The sequence below is a fragment of the Talpa occidentalis genome, unplaced genomic scaffold, assembly GCF_014898055.3.
Source record: "Talpa occidentalis isolate TD23 unplaced genomic scaffold, MPIMG_talOcc4v2.1 talOcc4.14, whole genome shotgun sequence".
NCBI lineage: Eukaryota > Metazoa > Chordata > Mammalia > Eulipotyphla > Talpidae > Talpa > Talpa occidentalis.
The window spans coordinates 65,905,617-65,925,033 of record NW_023601433.1 but is presented as its reverse complement, the minus strand read 5'-3'; the positions used below and the strand labels follow the sequence as shown (position 1 = coordinate 65,925,033).

At 35.5% G+C, this 19,417-nt stretch overlaps 1 protein-coding gene across 1 annotated transcript in view; it reads right to left on the bottom strand.

Moving 5' to 3' along the window:
• Positions 1–19,417, bottom strand: part of MALRD1 (MAM and LDL receptor class A domain containing 1) — a 385,105-nt gene that overhangs the window by 130,736 nt on the left and 234,952 nt on the right. The window contains exon 29 of the mRNA XM_054694679.1: positions 9,434–9,617. Within this exon, the coding sequence (XP_054550654.1) occupies positions 9,434–9,617 (184 nt within the window). The remainder of the gene's footprint in view (positions 1–9,433; positions 9,618–19,417) is intronic.

Sequence of the window (19,417 nt, the reverse complement as noted above, 5' to 3'; positions counted from 1 at the left end):
ATATATCCTCAAGATTGACTTTTCATGTTTTTAAACAAAAAGGTAACTTTTTACACTGTTTCTAAATTTGTTTGAAAGACCAATTATATATACACTTTGGCCATGAAACTCAGATTTCTATTTTGTATTAAGATAGGGTTATATTTTAAATATCCATTTTTCTTTATGAATTCTTTATGTAATTTAAGAATATCCAATTGATGAATCCTAAGAGATACATATACACAGATATCAAATAATGGTTTAAAGTTTAAACAAAACCACTTTTATAAGGCCTAGAGAAAAGGATAAGGAAATAATTAGAACATAAAAGATCACCAAGAAAATTCAGCAATGATACCTGCCAAAGACCACTGTGCTTTAATGCATGAAGAAACATTTCTAGTGGTTTAGTGATTCAGAAGTTCTCATCTCCTCCTGACCTCTTTTCAATTCCTAGTAGATACTGTAAGAATCATTGGCTTATCTAAGAAGTATCAGAATTTCTATTCTGGACTTTACTGTGGCACTTTATAGGTAAAAAAATGTCTTCCTTTTTGGACCCCTCAATTCCTTTAGTTCCCTAGCTACAGAAATCAAATTCCTATTATTCCATGATTTGTAACCTTCATTCTTCTCCTTGGTTCATTTTCCAATCCAGGTCTTCAAACACCAGCAGGGCAAGTTGTGACACTAATTCATCTTCCTTGACATTTCCTTGGGTATCATATTTACTGCCATGATTTATTTACAAGCTAGGGGTTAGTAACCTGATAACTACATCCCAATCTGTACCTTTTTCTGAGTATAGTCAATTCTGATACATTTTCTTTTGCATCTCACTATAATATATTGGACACATGAAATAAGACAAAAAATACATATTTTCTTCTTATTTTGTCTCCTACTTTATTTTTCTCTCTTCTTTGCCTCACAATAAACTTCAGAATATCCATCTATAGATGGTTCCACAGATCCTTTTTTAAATCTGTATTTGCCTTTACTCATTTTTTTTTTTATGTTCTCACCCTCCATCAGTCAGAAGTGGAGATGTTTGGCTATTTACATGTATGTTCAAATTTTTATGGCGTATAGGTTTTGCTAAGTAGTGATTTCTCAGCCAGGCACATTATTTCTCAGCTCCATTTTCAACTAGGAAGATTCACAAGTGTGAGTTCTAACCTGCAGAAGTTATGAGACCATAAAACTTTATACACTATCATGCTCTTTTTCTCTTTTGGTTGAACAGGAAAGTGACAATCACTGGGATGGACATTGAAGGTCAGAAACCGGAGATTTGTCCATGGCCCTGAACAAATGCATGAGAAAAGCTTCCCAACATATTTTTTCACCTTCAAATTACTACAGAATGGATAAGACATGAACTTCTTGAACTGGAATACATTTTTATATTACTTGTGATAACAGTAGCCTAGTCTAATACAAGTAGAATACAATGATGATGATTATGATGATGTTTATGATAAAGGTGGTGACCCTGATGCTTATGGAGAATTGATTGCATGTCTCAACCTGTTTAAGCACATCACATACATTAATTCATTTAATTCTCAAGAGAGTTCCATGAGACAGGTAAAATAATTTTTCCCATTTAAATTACAGAGGTTCACAAAGTTATTTAATAGCAAAGTCAGAATTCAGACTAAAAAAAGTCAGAATTTGACTAAATATTCTTTACTCCTAACTAATAAACTTGATACCAAGTCTCATCTTGCTCATATGTACAATCCTATAAGCCACAAGTTAAGTAATATTTCTCCCAAGGCCAGTTTACACATGGAGCTCTCTTGGGGTCTGGATAATTTCAATTAAAGCACATGGTACTGAAATACTGATGTATATTCTTTTTAAATTTATACATATTTATATAATTTTCTATTGAATTTATGTACTATAAAACAGAGAAACTAAATATGTTACTTCTCAGAAAAAAAAAAGGCAGAATTCTTAAAGAAATCTAGCTCATAATATTCATCATTACATCCACAATACATAGCCCAGACAATATTAAATATTATTAAATATTTGCTGAACTATGTTTAAATTTGCCAAAACTGTTTAGAATCTACCAGCACAATCAGAACTGGTGGCTATTTTAAATATAGAATAAATTTTAACTATTGTGTGAGTACCAAGTACTAAGAACTACATTTAATGAATTTTAAAATCATTGGAAAAAGTCATTTCCACAAAACTTTGCAGTTATAAATGGTTATAAGAAAACTCTTAACTATTGAAATGTGTTCAGAAGATAAATAGGCTATATAATAATTATTCTCACTGCCTAAGTTATTTTCTCAAATGCAATATATTATTTGACTTTGAGAGTCTTTACAAACAGTTAATTATGCAATTTACTGGTTGCTGCACAAAGTCTGTGGTGTGTGATGACATGAGGTACAAAGCAAAAATTATCTAAAGAGAAGTGAGCCAAAACAACACAGAGTATAGATATAATAAATACTCTTTTTGAGAGAAACAGATTTGGCATGAGACATAAAATTATAGGGAGAAAAAAAAAACACCCAAGGAAATTTTAATAATTATTAACAAGTGGGCCTTCTTCTAGGATATATCTACTACATTTTGGATTCCAACTCTAACTTAAAATAGACCCAAGAAGAATGAATGTCATATGTTTGGACCTAATTAAAATTTTTCCAATTGCTACATTAAGAGGGGAATGCACTTTGCACAAAGTTTATCTACATTGCACTGGAGATGAAATCTAAGGGAAAAAAAAATGCACACTAAAGCATCAATATCATATATATCTGTTGGAGAATGTCAAAAGAAGAGAATGTCAACAAGCTTAGTTGATAACTTTTGCTTCAGAGTACTATTTTATTTCACTTTGTTCAGGCAATTTTCTCACAGAGTTTATTCTGAAGCTTTTGCTGATCTGCTCAAAATATTGACACACACTAAGGATATAAGCACATTTGACTATATCATGTAATAGATGATTCATTTGAGTTACTTAAAATCCACTCTTTTTACATCTTACCAAGCAAATCAGTAATTCTCTTTTTATTTTTTTCTCTTACGACCACTATGGGAAGATAGAGTAATAACTAAACTGAAAGTCAGTATTCCTAATTTCCCGCCTCCAAACTGTAAAACTCCCAAATAATCTGAAACAAAATCATTCAAACACTCTGCATTGGTAAGATATTTCCATTCCAAAATTCTATGCAGTTTTGAATATTACTTGAAGACACTTTCTTAGTTAAGTCATTGAAAATTTTCTGGTTGTTTTTAAAAATTATAAATGCAAGTACAAATATGCTGTAAAAAGGATCCCTGGCCTCCCTGGTGGTGCAGCAGTTGAGCGCTGGGCTGCAAAGCTGCCCACAGCCTCTGCAGCGCCGGTTCATCCCCAGCAGCTCCTAGGGTCCGGGTCCCACATGGCCGGCAGACCTCTCCTGCCACGCCCGCTGCTCCCCTCAGCAGTGTGTTTCGTCAGTCTGCCTGTTCTGTTCCCCGCTCTGGCTCTGGTGAATTCTCTCACCCTCCTTTGACTGTACCCAGTGCTTGTATAAATAAATTAAGTTAAATTAAATAAAAATAAAAAGGATCCTAAAGTTATTGTTTTGAGCTATCCAAAAATATATTTTATTTATGAGGTAATATGCAACATCAAATATCCATTAACATTTGGGGCATTACAGAATTAAAATTTTCTCTGGGAGTGTCTCAAACCACAGGCATTCCCACTCCAGCACATATGCTGCCAGTAGGATGTGGAGTCAAGAGTTACACAGAGTCCAAGACTTTGGTCCCATATCAATAATGAGTAGGAATAGCTGGAAAGAAATCAAAACATTGACATTTTTCCTTATAAAATACATAAAAATTATTAAGCAAAGTACTTAGGCTAATGAGATGGAGAGTTTGTGAGTATTGAAATGTAGAAACAAATACTCTGAAGTGAAACAAATACAAATACTGAAATAAATACTCCTCAAGAGTGGGTCATGAACATAAAAGCTCAATGAGTGAGAACATATAATAAGGATAAAAAACATAGATGGCTAAAGATTTATAAAATCTGGGCTATTATGTGCAGCCTTGGCTGGTGTTCAAAGTAAACACAAGGTGAATACGTTTCCTGGTTCAAGGTGACTGTTCAGCTATGGCTTTAAGTTCACCTCTTTTTTTAAGATTTATTTATTTATGCATACAAGAACTGGGGTAAGAGCCAGAGGTGCGAGCGGTAAGAGGATTCACCAGAGACAGAGTGGGGAGCAGAACAGGTGGATTGACTGAAATACACTGCTGAGGGGAGCAGTGGGTGAGAAAGGAGAGGTCTGCTGTGCCATGTGGGCCACCTTCCTGGCCAGGGATCAAACTCATGCTGCAGTGTCTGTGGTTTGCTTCATATTGCTGCAACATAACACCTTGTGCCACCTTGGAGGCCCTAAGTTCCCCTTCAATGGTCAGAGTTCTGCAGCAGACACCCTTGTCTGCAGGTACAAACCCGTGCTCATCTCTATAGTCATCATCTCTTAGCTCCTCCTGATGCTCAGAGTATGCATTCCAGCAGTGAGGTCTACCAATGAGAGGAGAACACCTGCAAAGGCTTTTGAAGCAGCTTGGTGCTGCATCATCACAGAAATCTGAGTTTCTGTGTCTAGAATTGGGAGCAGTGGCTCTGAGTAGGCATGTGCTCTTACTTCTCAACAGATTCCTTGCCAAGTAGAGAGGGACAGAATAGAATCCTTTAATACTCATTTCCCAGAATCTCAAGATACAACTACAAGGCAGATTGATCTAAAGATAGATAGCTGATCAATGATAGGCCAACAGGATTATATCATTTGAGACTGAATGTTTTATCAATGCACATCAAAATGGCAGGTTTATGGGGCACAGAAGTCTAATGGGTACTGAACTCTGGAGCAAATGTCCATGAACCTCTGTATTTCCCAGTGAGGCTTACACAATTATTTCTTCCATTTTCTGACTCATTCCAAAGTCTTTAGCAAAAATGGCCTTGATCTATTTAAGGTTGGTAAAATTTATTTCCAGTACATGTGCTAAAAAAAGGACAGAAGCTGTTAATTGCATTTATTATTGATCTTGTCTGCACACCAGAAGTAGAAAGTCTACAACAATGATCAATGATGTGTAACAAAGAAAAATAAGCCTATGTTCAAAGAAATATATGGTGTTCCTTAAAATATAAGGTACTAGAACTTTTCTGATTTGGTACTATTAAGGGGCTTTAATGAGAAAGAAGAGATTTTGATTTGTTGAGCAACCTGATTAAGACTTTAATTAGCCCATCTAATCTATTATTTATGTGGCAAGGTTACTGTAGGACACTGTTACATGATTTTCAATTTATGTGCAAATTCAGGGTCAAATAATGATCAAGGTATGTTTTTCTGCATAGAGTGAATACATACAAGATTAATCATAGCATATTATCTTTGACCCTTTCTAAGAATTATCTTACAATCACAATATGTATAAAATTTAATATGCATATGATATTTCAATGAAATCTTCAAAATTTAATGTAAATAAAGATTTAGTGTGGATAAAGATGATTACTGAACCAGAACTCATGATAAATATTTAGATGGGTTATATAATTGTTAACAAATAGTTTAGTCACAAAGAAAAAAATTTACAACTGTATAATTTGGTTAATTAGTATTTCTGATGCTCAAATTTTTTACCTGACAAATGGAGATATTGAAATATCTGTATAAATAATGAAATTGTGAGAATGTTAAATGAGATATTGTATACAAAGTTTTTAGTACATGCTTGAAATTCAGAAAAAAAATGTTAATGCTAATTTTCCAGCTTCAAGCCACATTTAGTTTCCATTGCTAAGATTTTCTGACCTTTTAATCAACAATTAAAGCTGTATTTCCCTACTTCTCTGAGACAACTTTCTAAACAATTTGTGTCTCATTTTGCTCAAATCCTTCATGAACCTATTCTGTATTAAATATCTTCATTCCCTCCCTAAAGGGAATCATTTATATGCTAGTTCTACTTTGGCCTTGGACCAGCTAAATGTTCACTACATATTAGTTTCTTTCTATTGTCTTGATTTTCATGTAGCTAATGCAAGTTTCCACACTACAATGAATTTTACTTGCCATGGGAAATTATGTCAATATAACACAAAGGTTGGGTTGATGACTTTGTGATTTTTCCCACTACAACAATATCTTGTGTCACAAGGCACAGAAATAAAAATTAGTCCACTGACACAGCAGAACCAGATAGTCATAGAAGAATGTGCTTTACCCACTGATCTATATTCTTTCTCCCCACATGCTCCATTTTGGGAATGCTTATTTTTTCAATTTTCCCCAGTATTTGGAGATACTTTTCTTACCATAATTTAACAAATTTAAACTTAAAAATTGAGATATAATTGACTATTACATTAGTTTCAGGTGTATAATATAATGATTCAATATTTGGATATAACGTGAAATGATCAACACAAGTCTAGTTAATATCCATTGAACAATTCTTTCATTCTCATGATGAGAACTTTTAAGATTTGCTTTCTCAGTAACTTTGAAATATACAATACAGTTTATCAACTTCCTATTCCTTTGTGTTGTCGAATGGTTGTTTCATTTTATAATATTTTTGTAGAAAACATTTAAAATCAATTTTAATTATAAAGTGGGGATATAAAATTCATAATCTGTCACTTATTTTCTATGAATAAGTTACTTGCTTCCTGAATGCTAACTTGTAAAATAGGAGATATGCTTCTTAATACATTCCTAGGTAGATGAAAGAAGATGCCTACTCTTTTGCTTTCTTTTACTTTCTAGAAAAATGTAATAAATATGATGATATACTGAAGATAACACACAATTGATGATATACAATTACAAATGACCCTATTTTGTCTCTTTATGATATTGAAAGAACTATATCTCTAAAAAGAGTGTAGTAGGGCCTCCCCAGTGGTGCAGCTGTTGAGCACTGGGTTGTGAAGCTGCCCGCAGCCTCTGCAGCGCCAGTTCGATCCCTGGCCACCAAGTGAGGGTCCCACTTGGCACACAGACCTCTCCTGCCACACGCTGTTCCCCTCAGCAGTGTACTTCATCAGTCTGCCTGCTTTGCTCCCCGCTCTGACTCTGGTGAATTCTCTCACCCTCTTGCGCTTCTGACTATACCCAGTGCTTGCATAAATAAATAAATAAATAAATAAATAAATAAATAAATAAATAAATAAATAAATCTTAAAAAAATTAAAATAAAATAAAAATAGTGTAGTACTATTAGTGTTACTCAGTAAGCTGAGAATTAGATTGAGTCAAACAAAATCAATATTATGGGGCCTCCCCTGGTGGCACAGTAGTTGAGTGCTGGTGCAGCCTCTGCAGCGCCAGTTTGATCCCTAGCCACAGGCGAGGGTCCCACATGGTGCACAAACCTCTCCTGCTGCGCCCGCTACTCCCCTCAGCAGTGTATTTCGTCAGTCTGCCTGTTCTATTCCCTGCTCTGGCTCTGGTGAATTCTCTCACCCTCCCACACTTCTGACTGTACCCAGTGCTTGTATAAATAAATAAATAAATAAATCTTAAAAAAATCAGTATTATCAAAATATAAATTCTTATAGAACTTTAAAATGGGGGGAAGAAAAAATGAAAACTTCTACATGAAAGCTGGCAAGTTGGATAGTAACTCTGCTTTCTTCTGTCTTGAATCAACCCTTCTAGTAATCATTCTGCTCCCCACGAGCAAAAAGAAATCTCTTGTTTAACAAAATTTCTTTCTTTCCAAAATCTTAGATAAACTTTTGAACAACTTTACTTTTTAAGGTTTCAGAAAACTTACAGATTGAGAACTAACTCTAATAGAAAATTAGTATGTTACTAGGAAAGTTATTAGAAAAGAGTTGAGGAAGTACATTCTCACTTCTATGATACATTTCACGATTGTATTTTCAGAATTACATTTTCGGTTGTACATTTGTCTTTTCCAAAACATCCCCAAGTTCAGGTCTTGGCATGGATACCTGAAGATCTGTGACCTACATTATCTAGGTGATTGAATTCTGAGATCAAGTAACATATACAGGGTACTGAGTACCAGTCAGCTTCCCTGGGAACATGAGGTATAAAATCAAATCCCTAAAGGATTTACTAATCAGCAGAATTCTTTGAAGTGTCCTCCTCATCAAAAGAGTAGAGTTGTAACATCACCAGTACCGAAATCACATTTTTTAATTGTCTCAGTGAAATAATATTTTTTTTAACTCCAAAGACTCAGTTCTTATCATACTTTATTTTTTGTGTGATTCATAATTTTTTTATTTTATTAAAATTTTATTTTTATATTCCCTATATAATTAAAACCCCTTATTTTGACCCCAAGCCCTCTACTCCCCATAGAGTGTCTCTAGTTCATAGTTGTTTGTTGATTTTGATATTTTCTTTCTTATATTTATTCTTTTTCCTGGCCCCTTATTTAAGTTTTCTAGATTCCTGCCCAAAGGGCACAGAAACATCAATTCCAAAGAGCACCTGCACTCCTATGTTTATAGCATCACTATTTACAATAGCTAAGCTTTGGAAACAGCCCAAATGCCCAAAAATAGATGACTGGATCAAGAAGAGGTGGTACATATACACCATGGAATATTACTCAGCATTCAAAAAAGATAAACACATGCAATTTGCAGCAACATGGATGGAGCTGGAAGGGATCATGCTCAGCGAAATAAGCCAGAAAGAAAATGAAATGATATTTTAATAGGAGAGAAACAAAACTTAAACAGCATTCAGGTTTAGCTGTTCATCCCTGGGTTTGCCTCTAAGCGACAAGGTGTATACTAGAGAAGGCATGTCTTTCATTGGCAGTATATATCACAGCCCTATTTTGGAAATCAGAAAGAACTTTGCAAATCATGAAGTGGCACAAAGGTATTTATAATTGTTTTTTACATTTTCTGTGTAGTTTGTAAAAAATTTCTAGTATGTCATACTTCATATTTAGCATGAAAAATGACAGCAAGTTTCTATTCATTTGTTAGAGCAGCATTTTACATCACCCAAGAATAGCTTTCAACTTAAGCGCTGGTTGAATTATACTTGGTTGAATTTACTTTACATCTATCCACTCGCTTCCAGCCTCCTAACTTATTTTCAAGGGTTTATTTTTTATTTAATTTAAATTGAAAAATAGATTCAGAGAACACTTTTACATATTAGAAAAGAGATGGCATAGATGGAAGGGAGAAATTACATGTGTAGCTGAAGAATGGAGGTGATTTTATCACCTAACATGTATCTATAAATTCAACAATTATAAAATCTCTTTCAATTGAATTCTATGTACTCATACAAGTTATTATGGCAGAATATTTTATAAAGGTTAAACAACGATGAAATGGCTAGATAATATATGTGCTTCTAAATGAAAGTGTTTTCCAGAAACTTACCAGTCATGCAGTTTTTAAATTCAATATCATCAATTGCAGCTCCACCTCCTAAATCCCGTGTTCTGATTCCTTGAAATATAACTTCAAAATTTCTTAACTTTCCTAGAAGGATGACAGCCTTTTTCCAATGATCACCAGAGTTCTGTTCACTTTCTTGCCATACTTTGAATAGTCCTTTCTCTGTCTAAAGGTAGAGAAGTTTGATTAGGAAAATAATTAAATATGTAATAAAAATAAAATTATTCAGAACAGAAGCATTTGACCAGTAAAAACTGATATAAGAAACATTGCAATTTTTATAACATCTATGATATTTTTTACTCATCAAAACAGAGGCATATTAATCTATTCAAGTGTCTAAAAGCTAAAAGAAGTAGCAATTAACTTGTTTAAAAGTGTTCTACTAGGTTAAATTCAACTCTACTTACATGTACACAGAATTCTCTTTATTTGATGGAATCTAAACAATTTACAGGACCCCTAAGTTTACAACTCTGGCTGACCCCTTAACTTCTATTTATATTCTTTTATTATTGAAATGAACCCTCCTTCAAAAAGTTGAAATAACTTACAGAGAAAAAATGGTATGAAAGGAGGTAGATATAGAATATAATATTTACCTCTATTGGATAAAGGAATTCTGAGGAGAATTGTACATAGAGGAAATGTGATCATTCCTAAGATCCCTTTGATTTCAAAAATTCACTAGGAGATGATTGTGTTACTTTGAATATTTAAACACTTCTAAAACTATATGACTTTTATATGAACATGAACTATGCAAACATCAATTATATATCTACAGCAAATTTTTCAACTGTAAAGAGAAAAATTAATTTTCTCAGTGACTTATGCAAAAATCTCCTCTGAATGGTCCACTGGTAGTACAATATTCTAGTGTACAAATAGTTCCTGTATATCATGTATCCTGTATATCATGACACAACACACATGACACACAGAATTATTGTAATGACTGAATAAAAATGACACCACCATAAAACAGAATATAATAAGCCAGTTAAACACAAGACTTAAATTATTTATGCTGCTCTGGGGCCTCCCTGCTGGCGCAAGAGGTTAAAGCACAGCACTGTGAAGCTATCTGCAGCCTCTGCAGCACAAGTTCAATTCCCAGCCAGGAAGCTACCCACATGGCATAGCAGACCTCTCCTGTCTTGCCTGCTGCTCCCCTTGACAGTGTATTTTGGTCAGTCTGCCTGTTGTTCCCCACTCTGTCTCTGGTGAATCCTTTCACCACCCTCCCCCCAGACCTCTGACCTGTACCCCGGTTCTTGTATGCATAAATAATCTTTAAAAAAAATTTATGTTGTTCTTTGCTATTCTAAACCAGGTCCCTCCTGAAAATTAGATGTTTTAAAAATCATGATGATAAATATATAGCAATGAAAGGAAATAAATACATTTTTCCAAAGAAATGGAAAATATCTATGTTACATAAACCATTATGCTTATGATTAGTCCAAAATAATTAATACTTCAGGATCAACATTGTGGTCTTATGATGAATTCACAAAAAAACTATGTCTCTGAAGCTTGTAATCAAGGCAGTACAATAGAGGAAAATATTCACTGAAATGGCATCCAGAAAATCAAACAAAATGTTTCACCAGATTTACAGCACATCACTGTGAAATACATAATTTATAGATTTTTTTAATACAGGCTAAAGAAATAAAGATGAATATTTGAAGAGAGTATCCAAAGAAGTTACACATTCATAGTTTCATACTTCCAGGAAATGAATATTAATAAATATGGCTGACACCTTGTTCTGCTCACAGAGTAAGAGATCAATCAAGCAGTTCTTCCTCTATTACAAAGAGAAAGTAGAGCTACTTATCAATTACTCTAAAATTAACTTTCAAAACAGCTAATCATATAAAGATAGATCTTTTATGTCCTTTTTGAAACAACAACACATCTTCACTCACAGAGACTCATGTAACTTCTGCATTGAAGGGAATGGTAAATTCACACCTAATTAATAGAACTTCATATCTTTCTGATGACTAAACAAGAGAGGCCTTTTTCAAGGTCAGTCTTTGACTCCCAATGATGGCTTAATGATTTGGAATCAAAAGAATGATTAGTTAAATTAAAGATTAAAGTAGAAAGGGTCTGTCTGGCACCTAGCAATATAACAGGCATGCATATTGATGAAAGTCTGTTTTAATTTATAAATTTAATTCACTCTGCTTATTTTTCCTATTAACCTCCTGTAGTTTATAGAACCACTCATTAATTGTGCCCTTCCCCCAAATGGTTTTTAACAAATATTCTCAAAGAAGGGTGTGTGATCACTATAATCAATAAAATGAGAACCATTTCTTAAATCTTACAACCGGCCTTTTAATAAATAAGAGTCTTGACTAGTATAGTCATTGTCATTTATGTGCTAGGAAAGGAAATGATGGAAAATTATTTTGAAAATCAACCATTTTGAAATTAATAAAGGGTTATAGTAGAATATCATTCTAATATATGTTATTGTTCTATGTGGGAAAAAAACATATCAAATCTTATATCACAATTGTCAAAATTATTCATCCAAATGTGCAATGGAGATTCACTTATTTGTTGACTTATCCATCTTGTCATTCCTTATGTCATCACCATTTGATGCTCACATAGTACCTCACATGTTAGACCCCAGGTCTACCTGGGGAGAGTAGAGAGTCTATCTATGGAGGTAATGATATAATGTAGGAGATAGTCATAAAAGTAAGTTTGTATAAAAGTACTCTATATGGAATATTAAATATTTCAAAATTAATACATATGCATAAAATGTTACACAGAGCAACTTTTTCATAAGTGATTAAATATCAATCCCCCAATTTTTGTTCCACATTAATTACTAATTTATTTACTTATTATTCTGATTCCAATTCTTTAAATAGAGAGAAAAATGTCTCACTTCCAACTCATGACCTTGACACTGCCAAGAATATTTCTTTTCTACTCCAGCACACATTAAATTCAAGAAGCAAAGGCAACAAACATATAAAAAGTAATTAACCACACTAATAACAGTAAAAAACAGACATTAAATCAAAATAGATAAATTATAGAAATTGAAGAAACACTCTTTTATAACTTAACCCCTTATCCCAACTTGGGATTGATTTCTTATTTATTATGCATATCTTGTCTTTAGAAAACATATCTTATTGATTGCATATTTGTTTGCCCAGTATGTTTATCTTCATAGTTTATGCCAGTTATTCCCTTTGGGTCATGTAAAGAAGGCAACAAGAAATAAAATTACAAACCAACATCAAATTGTAGATATATATTAATAAATTATGGCCACTTGGAATTTCAGTTTCATATATTTGAGGTAAATATAAAATGTTCCACATTCTTACTCATTTTTTCCAAAACCAATTGATCAACAATTCTTTTCTCCACTGTTACCTTTATCATATTTGAATCATTCTATTATCAGTCTGATGGCTCTAGTACTTGATCAACATCATACTTATAAATACACAATGTTTTTTATTCTGGGAAGATTAAATGGACTGACTTTTCCATGTTCCTCCTCCTAAGTAGAACTGGGTTCTGGAAAATGGAGAGAGGGTAAACTACAATGGGGCCTCAGGATTCAAGTAACCACAAATAGATTTGAGAATCTGGCAACCTGGAAATCTAACAGGCACAGACTGCTTTATTTAGCCAAAGGACCAGGAAAGGGAAAGTCTAGCAAGAAGGACAATATTTAGACAATAACTGCTCTACAGTAATCAAACACCACAGGAATACAACAGTCTGACCCTACTCCCAACAGCAAAGACTGAGTAGAGAGATATAGACTTCCCCCCACATCAGAATGCAAGGGCTCAAGGATCCTCCTTCCCAAACTTCTTTTTAAATAAAGAAAATCTAATAACATTTTCTCCAAGTAGACCTATATTAAACAAATATGTAGAGGATCTTCTTTAAATAGAAAGAAAATGATAAAGGAAGGCAGCTTGTAACAACAGGAAGGAAGAAAAAAACAGCAAAAAAATATGATGTGGTATATGCATTTATTGGGGCATAAACCTATATTCCTGAAACATATAGTAAAACAGTGGCATGACAATAAAATAATAAGTAAATAAATGAAATAAAATACTTTCTAATATAGTTTTAAATGTATATGAAAAAAATAAAGACATGGATATTATAAGTGGGATGTGTAAAGGCACATGGAGGTAAAATTCCTAAACGAGTCAATTCAGTCTTAATGTTGTATTTTAATAGGTCTCCATTTCATTTTAGTTAGTTCCCACTCATCTTTTAATGGAATAACCAATTCCTCATGGCAACTTTCTTTGAATTCTTCTACTAGGTTACTAGGTGATTACCCCACCACAGATTCAGAGGTCTGTGTACATCTCCTTCATAGCACTTATTACACTTAAAGTCCATGAGAATGAGGGATATTTTTTCCATCTTATTTACCTTTGGTTCTTCCATTCCTGAAACAGAATTTGGACTAGTGTAGATACCAAATAAGCATTTGTTTCATTAATGAATGTATTTTTAAATTTACATCACTGAGTTAGATGTTGCATGGATTATTAATATTGACTGAAAGTTGGCTCAGAGCTTCCCTACAAAACTTCTACTGGGTTTTAGATTCTTTCTCTGATATAGTTGAAAACTAATTTCAGTGGGATCAAACTGTACAACTTGTCATTATAAACATTTTAAAACTAAAAGCTATGTCCTGTAAACAATAAGTTACTCATTCATATAGGTAATTTTCCTGATATATATTCCATAACTTTTCTAACTCTTAGGTGATACAAAATGGAGTTAGAATTATCCATAATAAAAACAGGTTGCAGAGCTGATTGTTCTAACAGGTAAATTCAGAACAGTTCCTGCAAGATCTTTACAATATTCTTTTTGTAGAAAAGGCTCACTAACCCAATTAAAATTCCCAATCTATGATATTCAAGGTGATTTCCTACTTAGTAGCTGATGACTGATTTCTACTGTCTTTCACACTACATTTGGTTTCTGAAGGAGAAAAACATTCATATAGTTGTGTGTAGAAGAACAATGGGAAAAAATAAAAACGAGAAGTCCTTAGGAAGCATCTGACAGGAAGAATAATGAGAGGAGGCAGCAAGGTCTAGAGCAAAATGTCAGTCATGAATGATTCTATCTGTCCCTTGGCACACTGCTGTTCAGGAGGGTTGATAATCATTTGATGCAAACTGACGAGCATTTTATGACAAAATTATTGGCTCTAACTCAGCTCACTTGTCTTCCTTGAGAAGGGGAAATAATGAAAAATAAAATAAATAAATATGTATGAGATAGTAAATGTGTGCAAATGATTAGGACGTTTCAAGCTAACCCTGTTGTACCAATTTCTCTTTCCAAAGGGAAACTGTTATACACATTTTATAGAGCAAGAATAAAAATTTTCAGTAGACATTAAGATTCTCAATATGAAGCCCTCTAAAAGTCAATTCTTTCTAGTATTACACAAAAAATACAAAGGTACAAAGGTGTTACTATTCAGCAAAGTATGCATTATGCATATACAGGAGAATGGAAAATTTTTCTTGATTGAATATGTATCACTAGATTCACAAGAAATAGGGATATATAAAATATTCTAACTTTTACCCTCAAAATATATTAATGAAATAAAAGATATGTTAAAAAATAATTACAAACTTACACAATGAACATAAAGATGAAAAGACATAATAATTGTAGGAGAATTAAGTCAATAGCAAAAGGTAAGTTTAACCATCATTTCATATAGGATTGGGTTTAAGAAGGATAAACTGTGATTTAGTAATTAAAGATTAGCACTTCAACATGAAAAATGGATTTATTCATGTTTTCATTTATTTTCCCACTTCTTCAATCCATGTATTAAATTTAAATTGGCCAGCCTTCTATTTCTGGGAACAGTTGACACTGGACAGAGCTTCCGGACAGGTTAAGAGGAAGAGTAAAGAATTTACAGGGGGGCGGAGCAACATGGCGGCGAGGAGACGCTGCGAGTAAGATCTCCCATTAAAAAAAGTTAATAGGGAGGAAAGCGGCAGGTCCCAGTGAGAACCGGGACACGGAAGATAAACGGGTGACGCCAGCAAACTGCCCGAAGAAGAAAGTGGCCATAAAAGAGACCAGAAGGGAGGAAGCGCAAACCCTGCTCCCCTCCCCCGCCCACAGAGGCGGCACTCTCCGACCAGCAGAGAGGAGAAAACAAACAAACCAAAACGAACAAACGACGCAGCAAGCGGACTGGAGTGGAAAGGAACTATGCAGCCACCACACCCGTGAACAGAGCTGAGGAGAATTCTGCAAGATTCGCCGCGGAGGTGATCCAGGCGCCATTGAAGAGAGACCCCGCCCAGGAGGAGGCCAGGACCAGCACACAGCCCCGGGCCGCCCGGTAAGCTTGCGCGGAAAAGCAGCACTGAGCGGAAACGGGATCGCGCGGAAAAGCAGAGCGGTTGAAAAAGCAGTGCAGTTGAAAAGCAAACGCGGATCCGGATCGGATCGCAAATGCCCAGGTCCCCGCGCCTGCGACCTAGGCTTGCGGGGAGACGCGCGGAGGCCCTCACCATGTGAGCAGGAACCAGGCGCCCAGGCACGGGAGCGGGATTCAAAAGGCTCCATTCCCACGCCACTGAACTGGGCTACAGCCCGCGTCCTGGAACTGAGGGCTTTGGAACTGAGACTCGGGGCACGAAATTAGGGGCGTGCATTCCCCACGACAGTGGGGCACAAGGCAGACACAGCACCCCAAAGCCGTTGAGGTGTACCCTACCATCCCGCTCTGTTCCCTGTCCACGGGTGGATAATCAGCTCCCCAAGGCTCTAGGAGAGATCTCTGGCGCCACCTAATGACTTGAAACCAGCAGAGGCTCCTGAAGGAGCTAGTGCCAGCTGGGAGTTAGCCCACGCCAGGCCCCTTCCGACCAGTAGTCTGAGCCCACAGGGGGAGCGAGCACCACAGCCGGGGCAGACCAGGCGCGCAGAGAGTGTGCCTGAGACTGGACGCGCAGGGAGTGTGTCCCACATCACCATTTTAGAACAGGGACATTTCTTCAGTAAAGACTACCTACAGAAGGCTTCCTCAGGAGCCAGGTGAGAGGGGGAAGTTCGCCCACGCCAGACCCACTCTGGCCTGCAGTCCAAGCCCAGAGGGGAGCAGGAACCCACCGCCAGGCAGACCAGGCGCACAGGGGAGTGTGTCCCCACATCGGCATTTAGAACAGGGACCTTTCTCCAGTAAAAACTGCATTGAAACTGACAGATGACTCCTGGAGGAACCAGAAGGAGCAGAGAAGCTCACCCAAGATGCCGGCCAGTCCCAACAACACAGTGTCCCAACGCATACGGCAAATTAGAAAACAGACAGTAGGGAGGAGAGAACCACACGCAACCTAGCTACTCCCAGGGAAAAAGCACACCACAAAAAGAAAACCAGCCCCCAGATTGCAACGACAGTAACTTGGAAGAACTTCTGAGCCTTCAGAAAGAGAATTTAAAATTGCCGTGATTAAAAAACTGACAGAAGTCATAAAGGAAAACAATGATAAGGGAAAAATAATCAACGATCAGAAGAATGAAATTGAGTCCCTAAAGAGGGAAGTAAAAGAAATGCAGGAGATCAAAGAATTAATGGAAGAACTAAAGAATTCTGGGAAAAGCAATGAAAGCAGAATAGATGAAATGGAAGAACGAATAAGTTCTCTTAAGACACAGAAATAAAAAGAACCAAAACAGAAAAGAAAGAGAAGTACGAAGGAAAGAAGAAGAAAAAGACTACGGGAACTATCTGACTCCATGAGGAAAGAAATATAAGAATTATAGAATACCAGAAGGAGAGGAGAGAGAAGTAGGAACAGAGAAAATTTTAAAAGAGATAATTGAAGAGAACTTCCCAAATGTGAAGAAGGAGCTGAAAATTGATATACAAGAAGCAAGAAGAACACCAAACTTGCACGACGAAAGGAAAAATACAGCAAGACACATAATAGTAAAGCTCCCAAGAATCCAGGACAAGGAAAAATAATGAAGCTGGCAGGGAAGAAACAGATAACATTCAAGGAAAGCCAATCAGGCTGACATCAGACTTCTCTGAAGAAACACTACAGGCAAGAGAGACAGGACATAGTCAACAGACTCCAAGAAAACAGATGCCAACCAAGAATACTCTATCCCGCAAAGCTCTCCTTCCTCTTTGAAGAAAGAATATGGACCTTCTCAGATAAAGAGAAACTCCGGAATTTCATTACAACTAAACCCCCACTCCAAAAAATACTACAAGGAGTCCTAAAGCCAGAACCTCAGAGGGATGAATAACAATGAAAGAAGGCCAAAAAAAAAGGGTTATTAAAAGAATAATAATAAATCAAAGGAAAGACAAACACAATGGCAAATACAGATGTTAACATATCAATATTAACTCTAAATGTAAATGGACTAAACTCTTCAATAAAAGACACAGAGTTGCAGCCTGGATTAAGAAACAAAATCCAACCTTTTGCTGTCTCCAGGAAACACATTTAGCTACAAAAGATAAAAATAGGCTCAAAGTTAAAGGAAGCAAATGGACCAAAAAAGAAAGCAGGAACAGCTATACTTATATCATATAAAACAGATTTCAAACTCAAAAAAGATAAAAAGACCCCAACGTCACTACATTATGATCAAGGGACAATACTTCAAGAAGAAATAACACTCATTAACATATACTCACCAAACGAAGGAGCACCAAAATATATCAGACAACTGTTGTCCTCTCTGAAAACAGACATCAGAGAAAACACATATGTAGTAGGAGACTTCAACACACCACTATCAACAATGGATAGATCAACAAGACAAAAATAAGTAAAGAAACCAAAGCTCTAAATAAGGACCTAGAGCAATTGGGCTTAACAGACATCTATAGAACACTGAACCCCAAAAAACGGAGTACACATTTTCTCAAGCGCACACGGATCATTCTCCAGGATCGATCACATACTGGGGCACAAGACAAACATCAACAGATACACCAAGATTGAAATCATATCAACCATCTTTCTGACAATGAAGGCATCAAACTAGAAATAAACCATAAAAAGAAGGCAAGGAACTTTCCTACCTCATGGAGATTAAAAACCACACTACTGGAAGACCACTGGACTAATGAGGAGATCAAAGAAGAAATTAAAAAATTTTTTGAATTGAACGACAAGGAGGACACCAATATCCTAAATGTATGGGATGCAGCAAAAGCAGTAATAAGAGGAAAATATATAGCAATAGAAGCTCACATCAAGAAACAAGAAAGAACTCAAAGAAACAACCTAATCTCGAAGCTCAAAGATCTAGAAAAAGAACAACAAAAAAACCCCAAACCAGTAGAAGAAAAGAAATAATAAAAACCAAAGCAGAAATAAATGAAATTGAAACTAAAAAAACAATCCAAAAGATCAATGAAACCAAGAGCTGGTTCTTTGAAAAAATCAATAAAATAGACAAACCCCTAGCCAGGCTCACAAAGGAAAAAAGGGAGAAAGCACAAATAAACAGGATCATCAAGGAAAGAGGAGAAATCACAACGGACACAGCAGAAATCAAAAGAATAATCAGTAACTGCTATGAAGAGTTATATGGAAACAAGTTTAACAATCTAGAGGAGATGGACAAATTCCTACAACTCTACAATCACCCAAAGCTAGATAAAGAAGAAATAGAACACCTAAACAGACCAATTAGAAGCAAAACCTCCCCAAAAACAAAAGCCCAGGACCTGATGGATTTACAAATGAATTCTACCAAACATTCAGAGACGAATTAGTGCCTATCCTTCACAAACTCTTCCAAAAAATTGAGAAGGAAGGGACAATACCAAACACGTTCTATGAAGCCAACATTACACTAATACCAAAACCAAACAAGGACAACACAAAAAACGAAAACTACAGGCCAATCTCCCTAATG